At 36.6% G+C, this 16,328-nt stretch overlaps 1 protein-coding gene across 1 annotated transcript; it reads left to right on the top strand.

Moving 5' to 3' along the window:
* The first annotated feature begins 227 nt into the window (after window positions 1-227).
* Window positions 228-782, top strand: LOC122065528 (60S ribosomal protein L32-1-like). The gene has a single exon (XM_042629327.1). The coding sequence runs from the start codon at window positions 341-343 to the stop codon at window positions 740-742; it is 402 nt and encodes a 133-aa protein (XP_042485261.1). The 5' UTR covers window positions 228-340; the 3' UTR covers window positions 743-782.
* The last annotated feature ends 15,546 nt before the right edge of the window (window positions 783-16,328 follow it).

Raw genomic sequence — 16,328 nt, 5'->3', positions numbered from 1 at the left:
ACACAGGACTTGATCAAGATAATCCCACATAGAAGGGGTCATTTTCAGAGAAGAAACAGAGCCTTAACCAATAATGAAGAATAGTATGAGAACAGTCTACAGTATAATCCAAAACAAAAACAATCAAGGGGGGCATTTTCAGAGAAGAAACAGAGCCTTAACTAGTAATGAAGAATAGTATGAGAACACTCTACAGTATAATCCAAAAAAAAAAGCATGGAAATCAGTTTCTTATGTAGGGTTCTTGAGAAATCTGGATTTTCATTTTCTTAGTTCTTGTTATATTAAAATGGATCTGCTATAGCATTGGAACCTTGGCGGAAACCCTAACACAGAAGCCATGGCTGTTCCTCTGCTCACCAAGAAGATTGTAAAGAAGCGTGTCAAGCAGTTCAAGAGGTCCCAGAGTGACCGGAAGGTCTCTGTGAAGCCAAGCTGGAGTAGACCCAAAGGTATTGATTCTCGGGTGATGAGGAAGTTTAAGGGCTTCACTTTGATGCCCAACATAGGGTATGGCTCGGACAAGAAGACCCGTCATTACCTTCCCAATGGCTTCAAGAAATTTCTGGTGCACAAGGTCAAGGAATTGGAAGTGTTGATGATGCAAAACAGGACAAACTGTGCAGAAATCGCACACAATGTCTTCACGAGTAAAAGGAAAGAGATTGTTGAGCGTGCTGCCCAGCTGGATGTTGTTGTTACCAACAAACTGGCCAGGTTGCGGAGCCAAGAGGATGAGTGAGCAGTGTTGGAAAATTTTCTTTTGTCTTATGCTTGTGCATGCATACCAAATGCTACACCCGGTAGAACCAGTTTTGATCAGTTCTTACGGAATTTTGTTCTGCGTATCTCTTGTCTTGGAAGTTATGGACAATTGTTTCTAGTTCATGATTGAATGACAAAAAAAAAAAAAAGGATCTGCTATTGCTGCACCCCTATTTCAAAAATTAGACAGCCCGAACTCACCCTGGGTCATCCTAAGCTTGAATCCTGTCTAACCTAGTTATGAGGATTAACCTAGCCTAACCCAGCCCAATCTAGCCCGATTTTAATCCAGATCTATTATTGTGTTTAGTAATAGTGTTTTCCTTCCCTTAGGCCCACATCATGTGTTACACAAGCATTACACAAACTGTCTGTATGACTTCAATATTTGTAACATTTATAGGAAAAAAAAAATACAGAACCAGCCAGGGTCAACTTGGCTCACCCTAAGCCCTATGGGGTTGGGCCTGAATATGAACACAATAAGGTTGAGTTTTGGAGACCTAGGGTTGGGTTGGGATTTTAAGAAACTCGGCCATTTTTCATCCCTAGTTAAAACCCTAAAGGATATCAATTTGGATCAAATTAAACAAAAAAAAAGAAAAAGAAAAAAGGGGGTAAATTTATCCGATCTTGATATCAATTTGGATCAGATTGATATCAGTTAAGACCGTTCCACTCATAAGGTACAACAATAAAGTAGTCTAAAATACCAATTTTAAAAAAGAAAAGAGAAAAAAATGGTAAATCTGTCCGATCAATTTAATCTTCATACCAACTCTGATCGATCCCGAGTTTTAAAACCTTGGTCTACCCTCAAACTACGAGGTTACTCTAACAACCAGGTTTGAATAGGTTCAAGCATGCTAGGCAGTGTGGACTTAGAAATTGCCACCCTTCTCTCTCTTTATCTCAATAATTTTTGCCTATTAATTGTTTCAAACTACACAAGTTAATATTTTTTTCTTCCATGTGCCAAACTTGAACTTTATGGCCGAATTAAGTTCCAATTTTTGGGCTGAACCTCAGTACCAATAATTAACATGATGGTCTGGTTTTGATTCATAAATGGTCGCAATTCTTAACTGATCCGAAAATCAAAACGTCAATCAGTTAAGTGCAAAGAAAATATTTTTAAGTTCATATACAGAGCCCATATGCAATCTATGATAAAATTATACATAAGCGTTATTAAAAATAAAAATAAAAAATAAAATAAAATAAAAATAAAATAAAATGAGACATAAGAGATAATGAGGACTAGGGGTGTCAAAAAAGCCCGGTCAAGGCTGAGAATTTCAGGCCTGAGGCCGGGTTGGGTTGGGGCTGGTTGAGATTTCAACCCAACCCAACCCGACCCAATCCAATCCAATCTAGTTCAACACAACTTTGTATATTAAAGATATAATAATATAAATATGTTAATAATTATAAATGGATACTTATAGAAAGAGGTTTGTAAAAAGTCTTTCATTTGCCACAATCTATATATATACAAAAACTTTGGTATCTGGCCTTTGCAATGCATCGAGATCAAGCAACCAAGTAATCAATAGCACTAGGCTGGGCTTGGCTGGGTTGGGCTGGGTTGGACTAAAGTCGACAGAGTTAGGCCTTGGTTAAGATATCCTAGCCCGACCTAGGGCTGGGCAGGGTTTGGGTTGAGTTAAGCAACCTTAGGGTTGGGTTAGGGTTTTAAAAAACCCAGCTCGACTCAGCCATTGACACCCCTAACAAAGACAACAGCTGGAATAGGCCTCGTACGTTAACGCACTCAAGTCTTTGGAGATCTCAGTTTCAAGCCATCTCTGTCCCTCACCAAATCGTCATTGTCTGAACCTTTTTCCATATATAAAATGGGCAAAAGAATGTTACCCATTGACATAGATACACATCAGCACACGGCCAATAGGAGAACTGGCAAAAGTGTCTTTAGTGCAAAGGCAGCATGATCTTTTCACACCCATGCGTCTTGAAGCAGATACACACCAGCGGGTAGTGTTCTTACTTCCTATAAAATATACAAGCATCGCATTATTGGTTGTAACTAGTTAATCAGTTGGATTTGGTTCTAAATATGAATCACTCCAACAGGACTAAACTAATTTAATTACTGTTTCTAATCGCTTTCAATTTTTAATCGGCAGCCGAGTCCATTCCCGTTCCTAGTTGGGGTCCAATGTTGACACTCCGGAGGACTTTTTCCCCGCTATGCACCACACGTGGGTTCCTTGAGAATTGAGATTTGAGATGCTGTGTTGTCTTCCTTCTTTTTCTAACTCTAAATGTGTATTATATCTTTCTTCTTGCCTTTCTTCTTTTTATACCATGGAGTGTATAAAGAGATAATAATTGCTGAAAAATTATGTGTATTTGGCACACACCTCTGTCTTTGTATTTAAAGAGTAAGATACACTGTTGTACATATCTTAAAGAGAGATTACAAGGAAAATATATGGTAAATTAGCTCATCTTGGCAAGAGTTGACAATCACGCCACTGATTGCATGGAGGGCATGAGTTGTATTAACATGTCCCTTGTGTGTTATCATCCTCCTACAAACTAATGGGTGGTAACCACATTAGTTTGAATCTATGCGAGTTGAAAAATGGTGAGGATAGGCCCTTGGTAAAGATGTCAACAACCTGATCCGGAGAACATACAAACTGCACCTTGATCTTTTTGGTAAGAACCAATTCACGTACGAAGTGATAGTCTACTTCGATGTGTTTGGTTTGAGCATGAAGAACAGAATTAGCAACCATGTATGTTGCAGATATATTGTCACAATTGATGATGAGTGAAGGGAAATGGGAACATGAAGGTCATGCAGCAAATATGAGAGCCATAGCACTTCCAAAATAGTAACTGCTAGAGCCTTATACTCAGATTCCAAGCTAGAGCGAGAAACAGTAAGTTGCTTCTTGGATCCCAAAGACAATAAATTTTATCCAAGAAAAGTACAAAAACTAATTGTAAATCGTCTTGTATCCAAACAACCAGCCCAATCGGCATCGATGAAGGCAGTGACGATAGAGATTGGACCTAGCTTGATGTTAATGCCTGCATCGAGAGTGTGTTTGAGGTATCGAAGGATATGCTTGATTGCATCATAGTGGGTAGTCATGGGTGCATGCATGAACTGACATGCTTGATTGACTGAATATGAAAGGTCAGGGCGAGTAAATGTTAGGTATTGCAAAGCATCACAACTTGACAATACTCATGGGGATCAACCAATGTCGACCCATCAGTGGCAAAGTTTATATTTCTAGACATGTGGTGTTTAATGAACGCTTCTTTCCTTTTGCAGACAAATCAAATCATGTGTCCACTAAGGCATCATCAGTAACACTTCCTATACCCATTTTTCCTGCCCCATCTCATGTTCAACTACCATTTATGCCTTCCATCCCTCCTCCTCCTTCCTCACCCCCCCTCAACTGAATCTACTCCATCACCATATCCACCTCACACCAATAACACTCCCACTCCAAGCACCTTTTCACCCTCAACCTTAGCATTGCCCCCACCATCGCCTCCACCAGATGAGTTCTAAAGCTCCATCACTCTGAAAATATTTCACTTTGGTAGAGAAGATGTTCTCTGCCATGGTCCTGAAATAACGAAAACAAGACAAAGCATCCGATTTCACTTTTAAGGGATAAAGCCATGGATATCTACTGAAATCATCAATGAAGATAATATAAGAATGAAATCCACTAAATGACAATGTTGAAATAGGGCTCCATAAGTCACAATGTATTATTTCCAAAGGTGAAATTGACGGTCGTTCAGAGATAGGAAAAGGCATTTTATGATGTTTTCCCAACTGACATGATTCACAAATCTTATTTAATTTCTAGAACTGGGATTTATCAAACAAAATGGTACTTCTAAGTTTTTTAAGAACCTTTAGGGATGGGTGTCCCAAACGATTATGCCATATTGTTTGCGACATTTGTTCCCCCAAAAATGCAGCAACTTTTTTGTTGATGACATCTCTATTTGTAGGTACATCATATAGATCATCCTTGACTGGGCCCTTGAGAAGTGTCACCCCTATTTGCAAGTCCTTTACAGAGAAACCTCATGGAAAAAATTCAACTGAGTAGTTATTATCCCGAGTCAACTTTGAAATAGATAATAAATTCTTAGCAAATTGTGGAACCACTAACACATTCTGAAGATGTAAAGTTGATGATGGGGTGTGTAAAGTTGATGGATCAGTTTGAGATATGAGAATGCTCTTACCATCACCAAAGTAGACCTGATCTAAACCATTGCAGTTGATAGACTATTGTAGTAATATATATCCGTCCCTGAAGGTTGGACTCCAGTGTTGTATATATGGGGGATTATTAATAGGGGCTTGCAAGGTACCGAAGTAGCTATGTAGGGATCGTATACTTCTGACTCGCAACTAGCTTGTATCCTTAGGGACTGATAACTTATATTCATGATTGGGGATACCACATATGTTGCAGTGGCACTAAAACCCAATATAAACTTAGAATTTATTAACTAGGCTTGTGCGATAATAAACCGAATCATGACATTGCATTCATTTAACACATATTCTTTTGGTGTTATTGAGCATCTTCCTTATTGTTGCATTACGTATATAGTTGTGTTTGCTTGTGTGTCCTCCCCTCATTGAGCTTCATGGAAGCTCAACCCTTTTTATGCAATGTTTTTAGATGATGACTCGGGGAACCATTCAGAGACAGTTGTCGAGGAGTCGGCTCTTTATGGAGACGATCTATGGGTAGAGGAGCTTGTGACTTACGAGGATGGTTGCGTGTGTGATAACTATGCCTTCGGGGCACCCTGAAGATGATTATCATTTTCTTTTTATGTTTTTTTTAGTATATATTTGGATGTAATCTTAAGGGTGATTACTTGTAACTATGTTTAGGCAAGTTAAACTTTCTTTTGTGTAAATATGGTATTATCATTAGAAGTTCACCAGTGATATTGTCTATTAAATATTTATGGATTTTAGTTTATTTCATAACTTTGTGATCTTAAAGTACTGCATCGGAGATCCTGAATAGATTGTAGATATAGTTATCTATCCAAGTCACTAGCTTTCAGGTAAGTGAAGATGGGGTGTGACACCAAGCCCCAAGTCTCCAACACACGCTGCACTTGGAAGAATAACTTTGGAGGTAGTGGATTGAGTGTGAGCATGGAGCAGTGCAACGATTTCTTCTTCTTGGCCACTGATCAAATTTCCATGGGACAAATAGGTAAGTACTTCCACTCATCTTCATAGATACTTGCCTTCCTAGTTCCCTATTTTTAATCAACTATTGTTGTTCTTGTGAGTAGGGAAAGAATTATGGTTTTAAGATCCCAATGGGGATCCAATGGGGGTTTGCTAGTTACAAGGCGTCCACAAGATTCATTGTAGTTACAACAATCTATGGCAGGGCCAACTCATTCAACCAAACTGGGATACGTTCCAATCTGATCAGCTCTGTGCCAAGTTCCAATTAAGATTTGGAACCTCAAGAAGGTATACTATGCCCATAAATCCATTCTAGCTAAGACCTGGGTTTTATTGGGGGTTTGATTCTATGAAAGAAACAAAAGGGTTTGTTTTCAAGTCACTAATCCATGCAAAGGAGAAGGTTGGGACCCGGAGAAACACAAATGGAAGGCATATCCTCAATGTTCCAAGCCAATGTTTCGTATTGGAACGGAGTAATTTGCCATCTACCTAAACAAACCCAATGAACTTCACCTTGTGAGTTCTAAAGATTTGTATGAGAGTTTCAGTAAAAAATGTTAAAAGTAAGAGAGTTTTAGTAAATATTGGCTAAGTGTAGGGGAGTGATTGTAATTGTCCTTTATAACCAATAAACCCATCCTCATTTGTTCTAGCCCTTTATTAAGGCTTTTCCTAATGGCTCCATTTGGTTGTGAGGGGAATTTAAAAAAGAAGGGAAGTGAAATTTTCATACTTAAAAGAGAAATGTTTGTAATCATTACCCCATGTGATGCAATGTGATTGTATAAATTACTTAATTTTTTAACCATATTTAGTAATGATATATTTTATATGTAATTTTATTTATTTTTTATTTTTTTTACATATCATAACAAAGGGTTTTTGATGAAAAGTAAAGTGAAATTTTGTAATCAAATATGAAATGATTTGAAGTTAATGATATAATCACAATGAGTAATGATTACATACATTTTTTTCTTAAGTATAAAAATGAAAGTTTCACTTCCCTTCCCTTTAATTTCTCTTGCAACCAAATATAGCCAATGATTTTTACCAAAAAAAAAAAAAAAACTTAAGTCAATAGCTTGTTCTGTGCATCACAATAGCACTTCATTCTGGAACTCTCACCCTTTTTCCTTCTCAAAATTTCAAGAAGGCCTCTATTCCATTCAATAGGAAGGCACTAATCTTGCCAAGATAGAACTGGGTCTTTTTCATTAATGTCTCATAAATCCCACCTAATTGTAATTATTGTTTTTCTTCCATGACAGTGAATCACTAGACACTTTGGCTATGTTTGGAAGCCAAGTAAAACAATAACAAAGATATAATAAAGTAAAAATAATTGTGTAATTATAATTTTTATCTTATTATATATTTTATAATATATTTTTTTTTTATGTTGAATTGGACTTCTATTTAAGAGGGAAAAAGAGATAGTAAGGAGCCGTTTGACAATACTTCTATTCCTAGAGAGTTTTTTTTATAGAAATATTCTTTTTCGATCTCATGCTATGAGAATACTTTAGCAGAATAGAAATAACGTTTGGTAAAATTATTTCAGAAATGTTCTTAAAATAAGAAAAAAAAAAAAAAAACAACATTTGGCAGACCCTTTGGGAAAGTATTTTTTTCTTTTGGCTCTTTTCCTTTTGGACGATTGAATGTTTAAAAAGAAATGACAAAATGACAAAATGACAAAAGGACAAAAGGACAAAATGACAAAAATTTGACAGAAAATTTTAGAAAATGACAAGTAATTTTGATCCACAAATGTAAGTGTTTCTAAAAAATAGAATTAAAAAAGAAAAAAAACACTTTTCACTACTATTCAAGCGCTCAATTATCTCTTTATCTTCAAAACAAGCTAAAGGTGGGTCAGCTAACGTTGCCTCTGCTTCTCATCTTCTTCCATTGACGTTCTTCAATTGCTTCAACAATGACAAAGGAGTTGATCGATGTCAACACGTATGAAGTCTCTTGTGACAACTACTGAAAGAAGGGGAAGAACCTTGCGGGGGCAGTGGCAATAGCCAATTGGTGGATTTCTTATAAGTCAAGGGTTGTTGAGCAGTAAGTGTGTGGCCCTCTGTGGATCCCTCATCGGGACTCGGGAGTATGTAATGCACCTCAAGACAAATTATCAAACACTTTCAATAAATAAATAAAAGGTAAGAGAATGCTACTCCTAACTTAGGTATAGTATAAATGATTCTGTTTTAGTTTCAGGTTTGAGATCGATTAGTTAAATGGGTTGGATTGGTTTTAATTATTTAACTCATTGGTTTTAAATTGAATTAACACCGTAAAACTCGAATTATTCAAATTATTAAAATCGATAAAATTAATATGTATAACGATTAAATATTTGATTGTTTTAACAAAACATAATGGTTCTATTCAATAATTTACCCCTATCATGTAGTTAAATCCTTGTTTGTTTAATGCTCCATTTAATTTGATACAAGATTGAAGCATTTATCAATAAAAGTAAATTTTAGTAAATATGCGAATAAACTAGCAAACGTGTTGCTAACCGTTTAGAAGCCGTATGGAATAAACCGCGATCAAAATCATTTAAACCCTTAAAACTGACAACGTTTAAAAACCATGGAATCGAAACAGTTTACTAAACGGTTGTAGTTTCAGAAAGTGCAACCGTTTAGTAAATAGTGCGATTTTGGTTTATCCAAATAAATATGAACCGAATGGAATTACACCGTATACATCGAAATCGAACCGATTAACACCCTTAACACAGCCAATGGGAGGCCACGTGGGAACATCTTCAGTACAAAGTAGGTCTTTTTGCACCCATTGTGTCTTAGAGTAGGTACATGCTAGAGGGTAGTATTCTTTTATCTATAAATAAATAAGTAAAATGTGTAGCTTTCTTACATGAATGACCATGCACATGCACGGTAGCACATACCCTTTGTGTAATAGGGGTAGTTTTGGGATTACACATTTTCCCTCTCCGTCTCATTCTCATCATGGTTGTGTATGTGTGCCGTGATACACAAAATCTTTCTTCAAAAATAAATTTTCTTATTTTTGGTAAAAAAAAATATATTATCAGGTGAGAGTCTCGGAACGATCCATGTCAGTGTCTTATCAAAACCGGCTTGGATATGGCAATAACAATTGATTTAGTCAATTTTACTTTTGCTTTTCATAAAAATTTAAAAAAAAAATGTTTTTCCATGGTTTTACCCCGTTATCGAGATTAGTCTCAGTTAATACTAATATAATATTATTAATATGGCCAAACCAAAATCAATACCTGGTTTTCAGACTCATCAAAGAATACATGGTCTAATAAACAAAAAACCCCCCAAACTCATCAAATAATGCTTAGATAAATGTTTTGTTTCCTCGGGGTGGATTCATTTATTCCCCAATGCCTACGTGTCCAAATATGCTTCCACTGGATCCGATCATAACCCTATTACCTTTAATCTCAAAGGGTTAAGACCTTATTTCAAGAAACTGTTTCATTACCAAGATGCATTTCAACAGGCAAATGTATTATGGAGAAAATCTGATGACCAAACTAACCAACTTTGGTCGCATGCTATCCAAATGGAATTATTCGACATTCGAACACTCTGATATTCTTAAGCGAGGGTATTTCGAAAAATTGTTGGCATTGGAATGCCATTATATGGATGATCACTGTTACTCACAATTGCATGAGCATATTCAACATTTACAATGGATCTTTGATGCAGAAGAGGTATTCTGGTTCCAGAAATCTAGACATCTTCACATCACTAAGGGAGACAGAAATACTCGATTCTACCATGCCACAGCAAAACATCATATCAAGAAGAGGAGAATTGAGTTTATTTGGAATGCAAATAATGATTTGCTTGATGACCCTCAAAGCATTGCAAAGGATTTTTCATTATTCCTTCAGGACCTTTACAAGACCTCCAATCCACTCGACCATTCTTTTATGGAATGTTTATTCCCGAAGATTCTTCTGGATGCGGATGTTGAGTACCTTATATCTCACCCCGCAGAATTGGAGATCAAAAAGGTTGTTTTTACAATAGGTCCATTCAAGGCCCCCGGGGTTGATGGTTTTCAAGCCTGCTTTTGTCAGAATTACTAGAATTTGGTTAGCCCTAACATTACTACCTTTGTCAAGGATTTTTTTAATAGATGCTCATTACCCTCCGGTATCAATCATACGTTGATTTGTTTGATTCCCAAATGGGATGATGCTTCTAAGGTGGAAGAATTTCGACCAATTAGTCTGTGTAACATGTCCTATAAAATCATTCCAAAAATTTTTCCTTCCCGACTAAGGTTTGATCTCCCAATCTTCATTTCACCTATTCAGGCTGCCTTCATTCTAGGTCGCCAAATTTCTGATAATGTCATAATTGCTCATGAGATTTTCCACTACATGAAGAAGAAAAAAGGTAAAACTGAATTTGTAGCTATCAAACTTGATATGTCCAAAGCTTACGACAGGGTCGAATGGAGCATTTTACGCTATGTTTTTGAATTCTTGGGATTTGGGGAACGTTGGTGTGACTTCATTAGTTACCTGGTCTCATCAGCTACATTTTGCATCAAATTGGAGGGTTCTTCTTTTGATTTTTTTGAACCATTGCGGAGCATTCGACAAGGTTGATCCCTTTCCTTTTTATTATAGTGATGGGAGTGCTCTCACGGCTTTTATCCACCTATAGGGAGATGGGCCAATTTAGAGGTATTAAGATTGCTCGGCATGCCCCAGAGGTATCCCATTTACATTTTGCAGATGATACCTTCATATTTTGCTGAGCTACTTCTGAGGATCTACTGACAATTAAGGTTGTGCTAGATCTTTTTTCTGACCTCATCGGTCAAAATATCAATTTTGATAAAAGTGAGTTATTTTTCAGTAAGAATGTACCTAATAGTGAATGTATCAGATTAAGCTCTATTATTGGAATTAAAGAAATTTTCAATAATGCAACTTACCTTAGCACAAATCTTCTACACCCACGTTCTAGGATAGCCAGCCTTCATAACGTTATTGATAGGGTCAATGACCGCCTCAGTATTTGGAAAGCTCACATGCTTTCCTATGTGGAAAGGAAAATCCTGACTCAATCAACTTTGTATTCCATTGCATCTTATATGATGTCTTGTTTTGCATTTTCGGCCAAAACATGTAAAAATATTGATTCGATTTGTGCTCGTTTATAGAATGGTGGTACATCCAAGGGGTCAAAAAAATTACACCTTATCCCTTGGAAAAAAAATATGTCAACCTAGGACTCTAGGGGGTCTAGGCATTAGGGAGGCAGCAACCCATAACCAAGCCATTCTCCTTAAACTCGGATGGAGGTTGTTATCCCAACCCGATTCTGTTTGGGCACAAATTATTCGTTCAAAATATTTCCATAACAAGTCTTTGTTTGACCCAAAAGTGCTCCACCGCCGTGGTTCTGGGTATGGAATAGTTTGGTATCAATTCTCCCTAGCCTTCGACTATGTGTCCGATCAAAAATAGGCAATGGGAGGACCACCTTTCTTTGGCATGATCCTTGGCTTCATCAGGATTCATTGGCTCACTTACAGTCAATGGGAGAATTTAACCCATTGGATAGGGTGAGTTCGATTATACAAGGGAACTCTTGGGATTTGGCTTTCTCTCTACCCATACTTCCTCACATATCACCCATGACTTGGGTAGAATTATCCCTTCAGCCAGGAGGATAAGTGGGTTTGGTCCTTAACCAAGAACGGAGTCTTCTCTATCAGATCTAGAGCCAATTTTCTACAATTCAGGTCAGATTCTCAGGCATTGAGACTCATGTCTGATAGATGGTGAAAATTTCTCTGGAAATTGAAAATGCATCCTAAATTCATCATGTTCCTTTGGCGCACTATTAATAATGGGATACCAGTCAAGGAACATTTGGGTAAATGATTGAATATACCCACTACCTACTCATTTTGCAATCTACATCCTGAATCACTGGATCATCTCTTCTTACATTGTGATTTCATATCACATATTTGGATGGTCAGCCCTTTGGGTCTCCATTTACAGAGCCTAACTACTCTCTCTTTTATACAGGTGGTAAGGTATTTTTTCATCCATCACCAACTTTCTCCCTCTCTTCGATCTTGATTGTTTAACATCTTTGCAATCATTATATATTTCATTTGGAAACATAAGAATGATGTTGTTTTGTCTCATATACAGCCTAATCCACTTATCATATTGAAAAATATTCAAATATGGATCGGTGCACTTAATCTTTATAATGGATTACTAAACATATCTGATCTCATGCCTACAGATGATCCACCAAGCTTGAATCAAAGCTCTACCCTCCCTTTTTTGAATTGTACAATTTTTGTTTGCACTGGTACCTCTAATCTTTTACAATTAGATCCAGGATGGACCTTTGGAATCCTCTCACAAGGTAAATTTAGGTTCTGGAGTCAACAGGAAGCAGTGGAAATGGAAGGCATTTTACAAGGTCTACTGAAGGCTAAGAATAAAAATTGAGAAGTATCTGAAGTATGATTCTCCAACAAAAAGCTCCTCAACCTCATCCCCTATCCAACCAAGGGTGCTTGGCCACTACTTTATTTCGCTACATTTTTGTAAAATATATGAACTATCTCGATCCATCGCTTTTGTGTACAATGATAGATCTAATACTGCCATAGCAGCTCTTCAAGTGACTGGTTCTGCTACTGCTACTGCACAGGTGAATCGGTCTATAGATATTGTACCTTCTCTTATCTAATATAAGTTTTTCTTTGAAAAAAATAAATAATAATAAAAAAAAAACCTAAAACCATGGATGAGAGCCGTGAGACTAAAATGTTGGAGACCAAGATTAAAGCCTTTAAGGAGTACAGAATTGAGTCTAGCTTCGAACTAACAGGGTGACCCTAACAGCAAAATTGCCACCCTACTCACTCTCTCTCTAACTTTTGTCCATTGTTTCAAACCCCACAAGGTAGTATATTCTTTCTGTTTTTTCGGAAACACTTTTTTTTTTTTTTTTTTTTTCATCAGGTTACCAAACACCAAATTATTCCATGTAATTACTCTCTGTGATCAGGAAAAAAGTATTTATGGGTTGAATGTCATTTTTTAAAAATAAATGTTACCAAACGCAGCCTAACTGAACCCAAGACAAAAGCTGTAAAATTGAAAAGGTTATGGTTAATCGAACTGGCCTTAATTAGTTCAACCTTTTTTTAGGCCCGGTCCAGAACCATCTCAATTAATTGATCGACTCCAAACCTTGGAAGCAGTACCAATAATTAACATGACGGTCTGAAACTGATTCCTAAATGTTCCAATTCTTAATCGATATGAAAACCAAAAAGCTCAAAAACAATAATTTTTAATACATAAACTGAGCCCCCATATACAATCTATGATAAAATTATACATAAGAAATAATGAAGACAACAGCTGCTGGAATAGGCCTTGTACGCTAAGCATTCATCCTAAGAGCTCTCAGTTTGAAGGACTCAAATCCTCTGCGATTGGTAGTGAGTGACAGTGAGGATTCAATGGTTTGGAGGGCCCTAGCATGCACCCCAGCCGTTCGATGCTCATTGCCACTCACTGCCTCCCTGTAGAGAGTTTTTGTGCCAGTATCAAGCCATCTATTCTTCACCTCACTGGCATCATGGGAAAACCACCCACCACCACCTCCATTGCCATCACCATCACCTTCAATCCAACTTAAACAAAAACCACCATTGTCGCCGTCACATCCACCTCCACCTCGACCTCGACCTCGAACTCCATCATTGCCATTAAAAGAAATACTTCTATTAATATGAATTCCATACGTGTTTCTATTTTTCCATGATGGCAGAAACATTTTTTTTTTTTTGGAATTTTACCATTGTTGGTACAGCACTACTCTAAAATATCAGAAACACAACAAACTATTTCTGACTCAGAAACAATTATTTGAAACAGAAACATTGTGATACAGACCCTAATCAGCCAAGTCCATTCTGATACCTAGTTCAGGTCCCATGTTGACAACCAGGAGGCCTTTTTCCCGGCTATGCACACTCCTTGGGTTCCTTGAGAACTGAGATTTGAGATGCTGTTTTGCATCCTCGTCATAACAGCAATAGATAACAAGGAAGCAGCACAAGAGAGGGACCCTCACAACACAGCTTAAAGACTGAAAAAGAGGAATGTCCCCATTGTCTCTGCTCTTCTTTCTTCATTTTTTTTATTTTTTTTGAGATGCTCTTTTGCATCCTTATCTTCATGGGACCAAGGATCCTTGCTTGTTCTAGCCCGTTAGTCGTTGTATATAGCCGGGCCCTTACTTGGTTCTGAGACAGCCTTACTCTCCATAAGGACTTTCTTCTTTGCTTATAGACTTGCTTGGTGCTTAAGGATTGATCAAGAAGACTGCCCCTACTCGCTTCTTTCCTTCCATTTAGATGCTTTCTGTCTTTTGACAGCTTGGAAAATAATTTGTTCCTCTCTTTTTACTTTAAAAAAGAAAAATAAATTATTGTCAAATTGACACTTTCATTTATATCATACCTATCTGGATTTCTTTTTCTTTTTTTTTTTTTTTTTTTCTCTTATCATATTCTTTATCTTTTAACAAAAATGTTTGTTTAATACATGGATCACATGAAACAGGCTGGACGCATCACCAACTTGTCACTGTTCCTAAATACCTTCTTCTCAAATAGTAACTCAAAAAACAGATGTATTCCTATTTAATTGCGGCGGCTGGTGAATAGTTCCAAGAAGTTACCCATTTCATTATTTGGTTCTCTAATGAAATTATTGTGGCTCCAAGTGAAAGGTGGAATTAGTAGTTTTACATTGAAATTGAATACTACGATGTGGAGACTTTGAGGTATTTCAGTACCTTAATGGTTAAGTATGCCTTGGAGAATGAAATCGGTTTCATGCGGAAGGTTGATATTAATACCAAAAGTGTCAATCTCAGTACTGTTCTGTTTGCTTAATGGGATCAAACTTATATCCCAATCCTGTTTACTAACAGATCTAGACGGTTTTAGTTCCTCAATAGTTCTAGACACTGAAGCAGAAGGGAGAAGAACTTCAATTGTTCCTAACAAGATGATTCCATTATTAGATGTGGATTTTTCATTGACATGAGATCTAAGATATCTCTTACCAAAAAATAAATTCATGATAAATTTCATGGTATTACTTCTTCAAAGTCTAAAATCACATGTAAGCTTCTCAAAAATAAAAAGAATTAGTGATAACCAAATAAACAAACCATGGTAGTATTAGTGCCATCACCAAACAAGTATATATTAATAGAACTAAAAAGGCACATCAATATTTGAAACCTCCATAAGAGAAAATACTATTCAAAATACATCAAAATATAGATATAAAAGTTTAACACAAGAACATGAAATATATCCTTTGAAACAGTATTGGTCGTTTCAGTTCCATCTGACACCTAACTGGTATTTTGGTACTGGTACCATTGGAAGCTCCATCCCATTTATTATTCGATATCAAATTCAGATCCTAGCAGCATCCCATATATTAATGGGATGTTCTAATACTGGGTTTTAGTGGTACGGGTCCCAATTCTTGTACCAAATTGACATCTTTACCCTCTCTTTAAAGGCTAACATTTGAGGATGAGTTCAACCGAAATCCCTAAGGCCCTATTTGATTGACTGAAAAAAAAGTGAGAAAGATAAAAAGAGGTGGGAAACTTGTATTTGTTTTCCACAACTACCACAAGTATTTTTTTTTAGGGTAGCAAACTACCACAAGTAGAATATTTGGATAAGTGGGTGCATGGTTTCAAGTATCGGTCTGGTATCAGATCGGTATCGGCCCCTAACCTATTCAGATCAGTTCAGCGTAAAATAGTAAAAAATTAGTATTTTTTATAAAAAGCAAGGGCAAAATCAACCGATACCATCCCTTAAATCCTTAAGTGGGTGAAAAACTTAACACAATTATTGTTATTTGGTGATGCAATATTCAATTTTTTCCCACCCCATCTCATTTTCAATTCGTAGATCTTTGGTATTATTCATAGAAAAATTGATATCGTGTCTATATCTCTCCTTCTCTTATTTCTTATATTTCCCATAGAATTTCTATCTCATTTTCATTTTCTCTTTACCCCATCAAATTCTACTTATTTCATTCCCTTTCGTTACCTTGTCAACTCAACCCATAACATTTGCATAAAGAAAAAAAAAAAAAAAAAAACCAAACATATGGACCACCCTCATAAGTTTCCACCCATTCTTACTCATCAAACAAAATAGGGCCTAACTGAAATTTCATAATTTTGTTACCCTTCTT

Source organism: Macadamia integrifolia, unplaced genomic scaffold (genome assembly GCF_013358625.1).
Source record: "Macadamia integrifolia cultivar HAES 741 unplaced genomic scaffold, SCU_Mint_v3 scaffold205, whole genome shotgun sequence".
NCBI lineage: Eukaryota > Viridiplantae > Streptophyta > Magnoliopsida > Proteales > Proteaceae > Macadamia > Macadamia integrifolia.
This window is presented reverse-complemented; position numbering and strand designations above follow the sequence as displayed.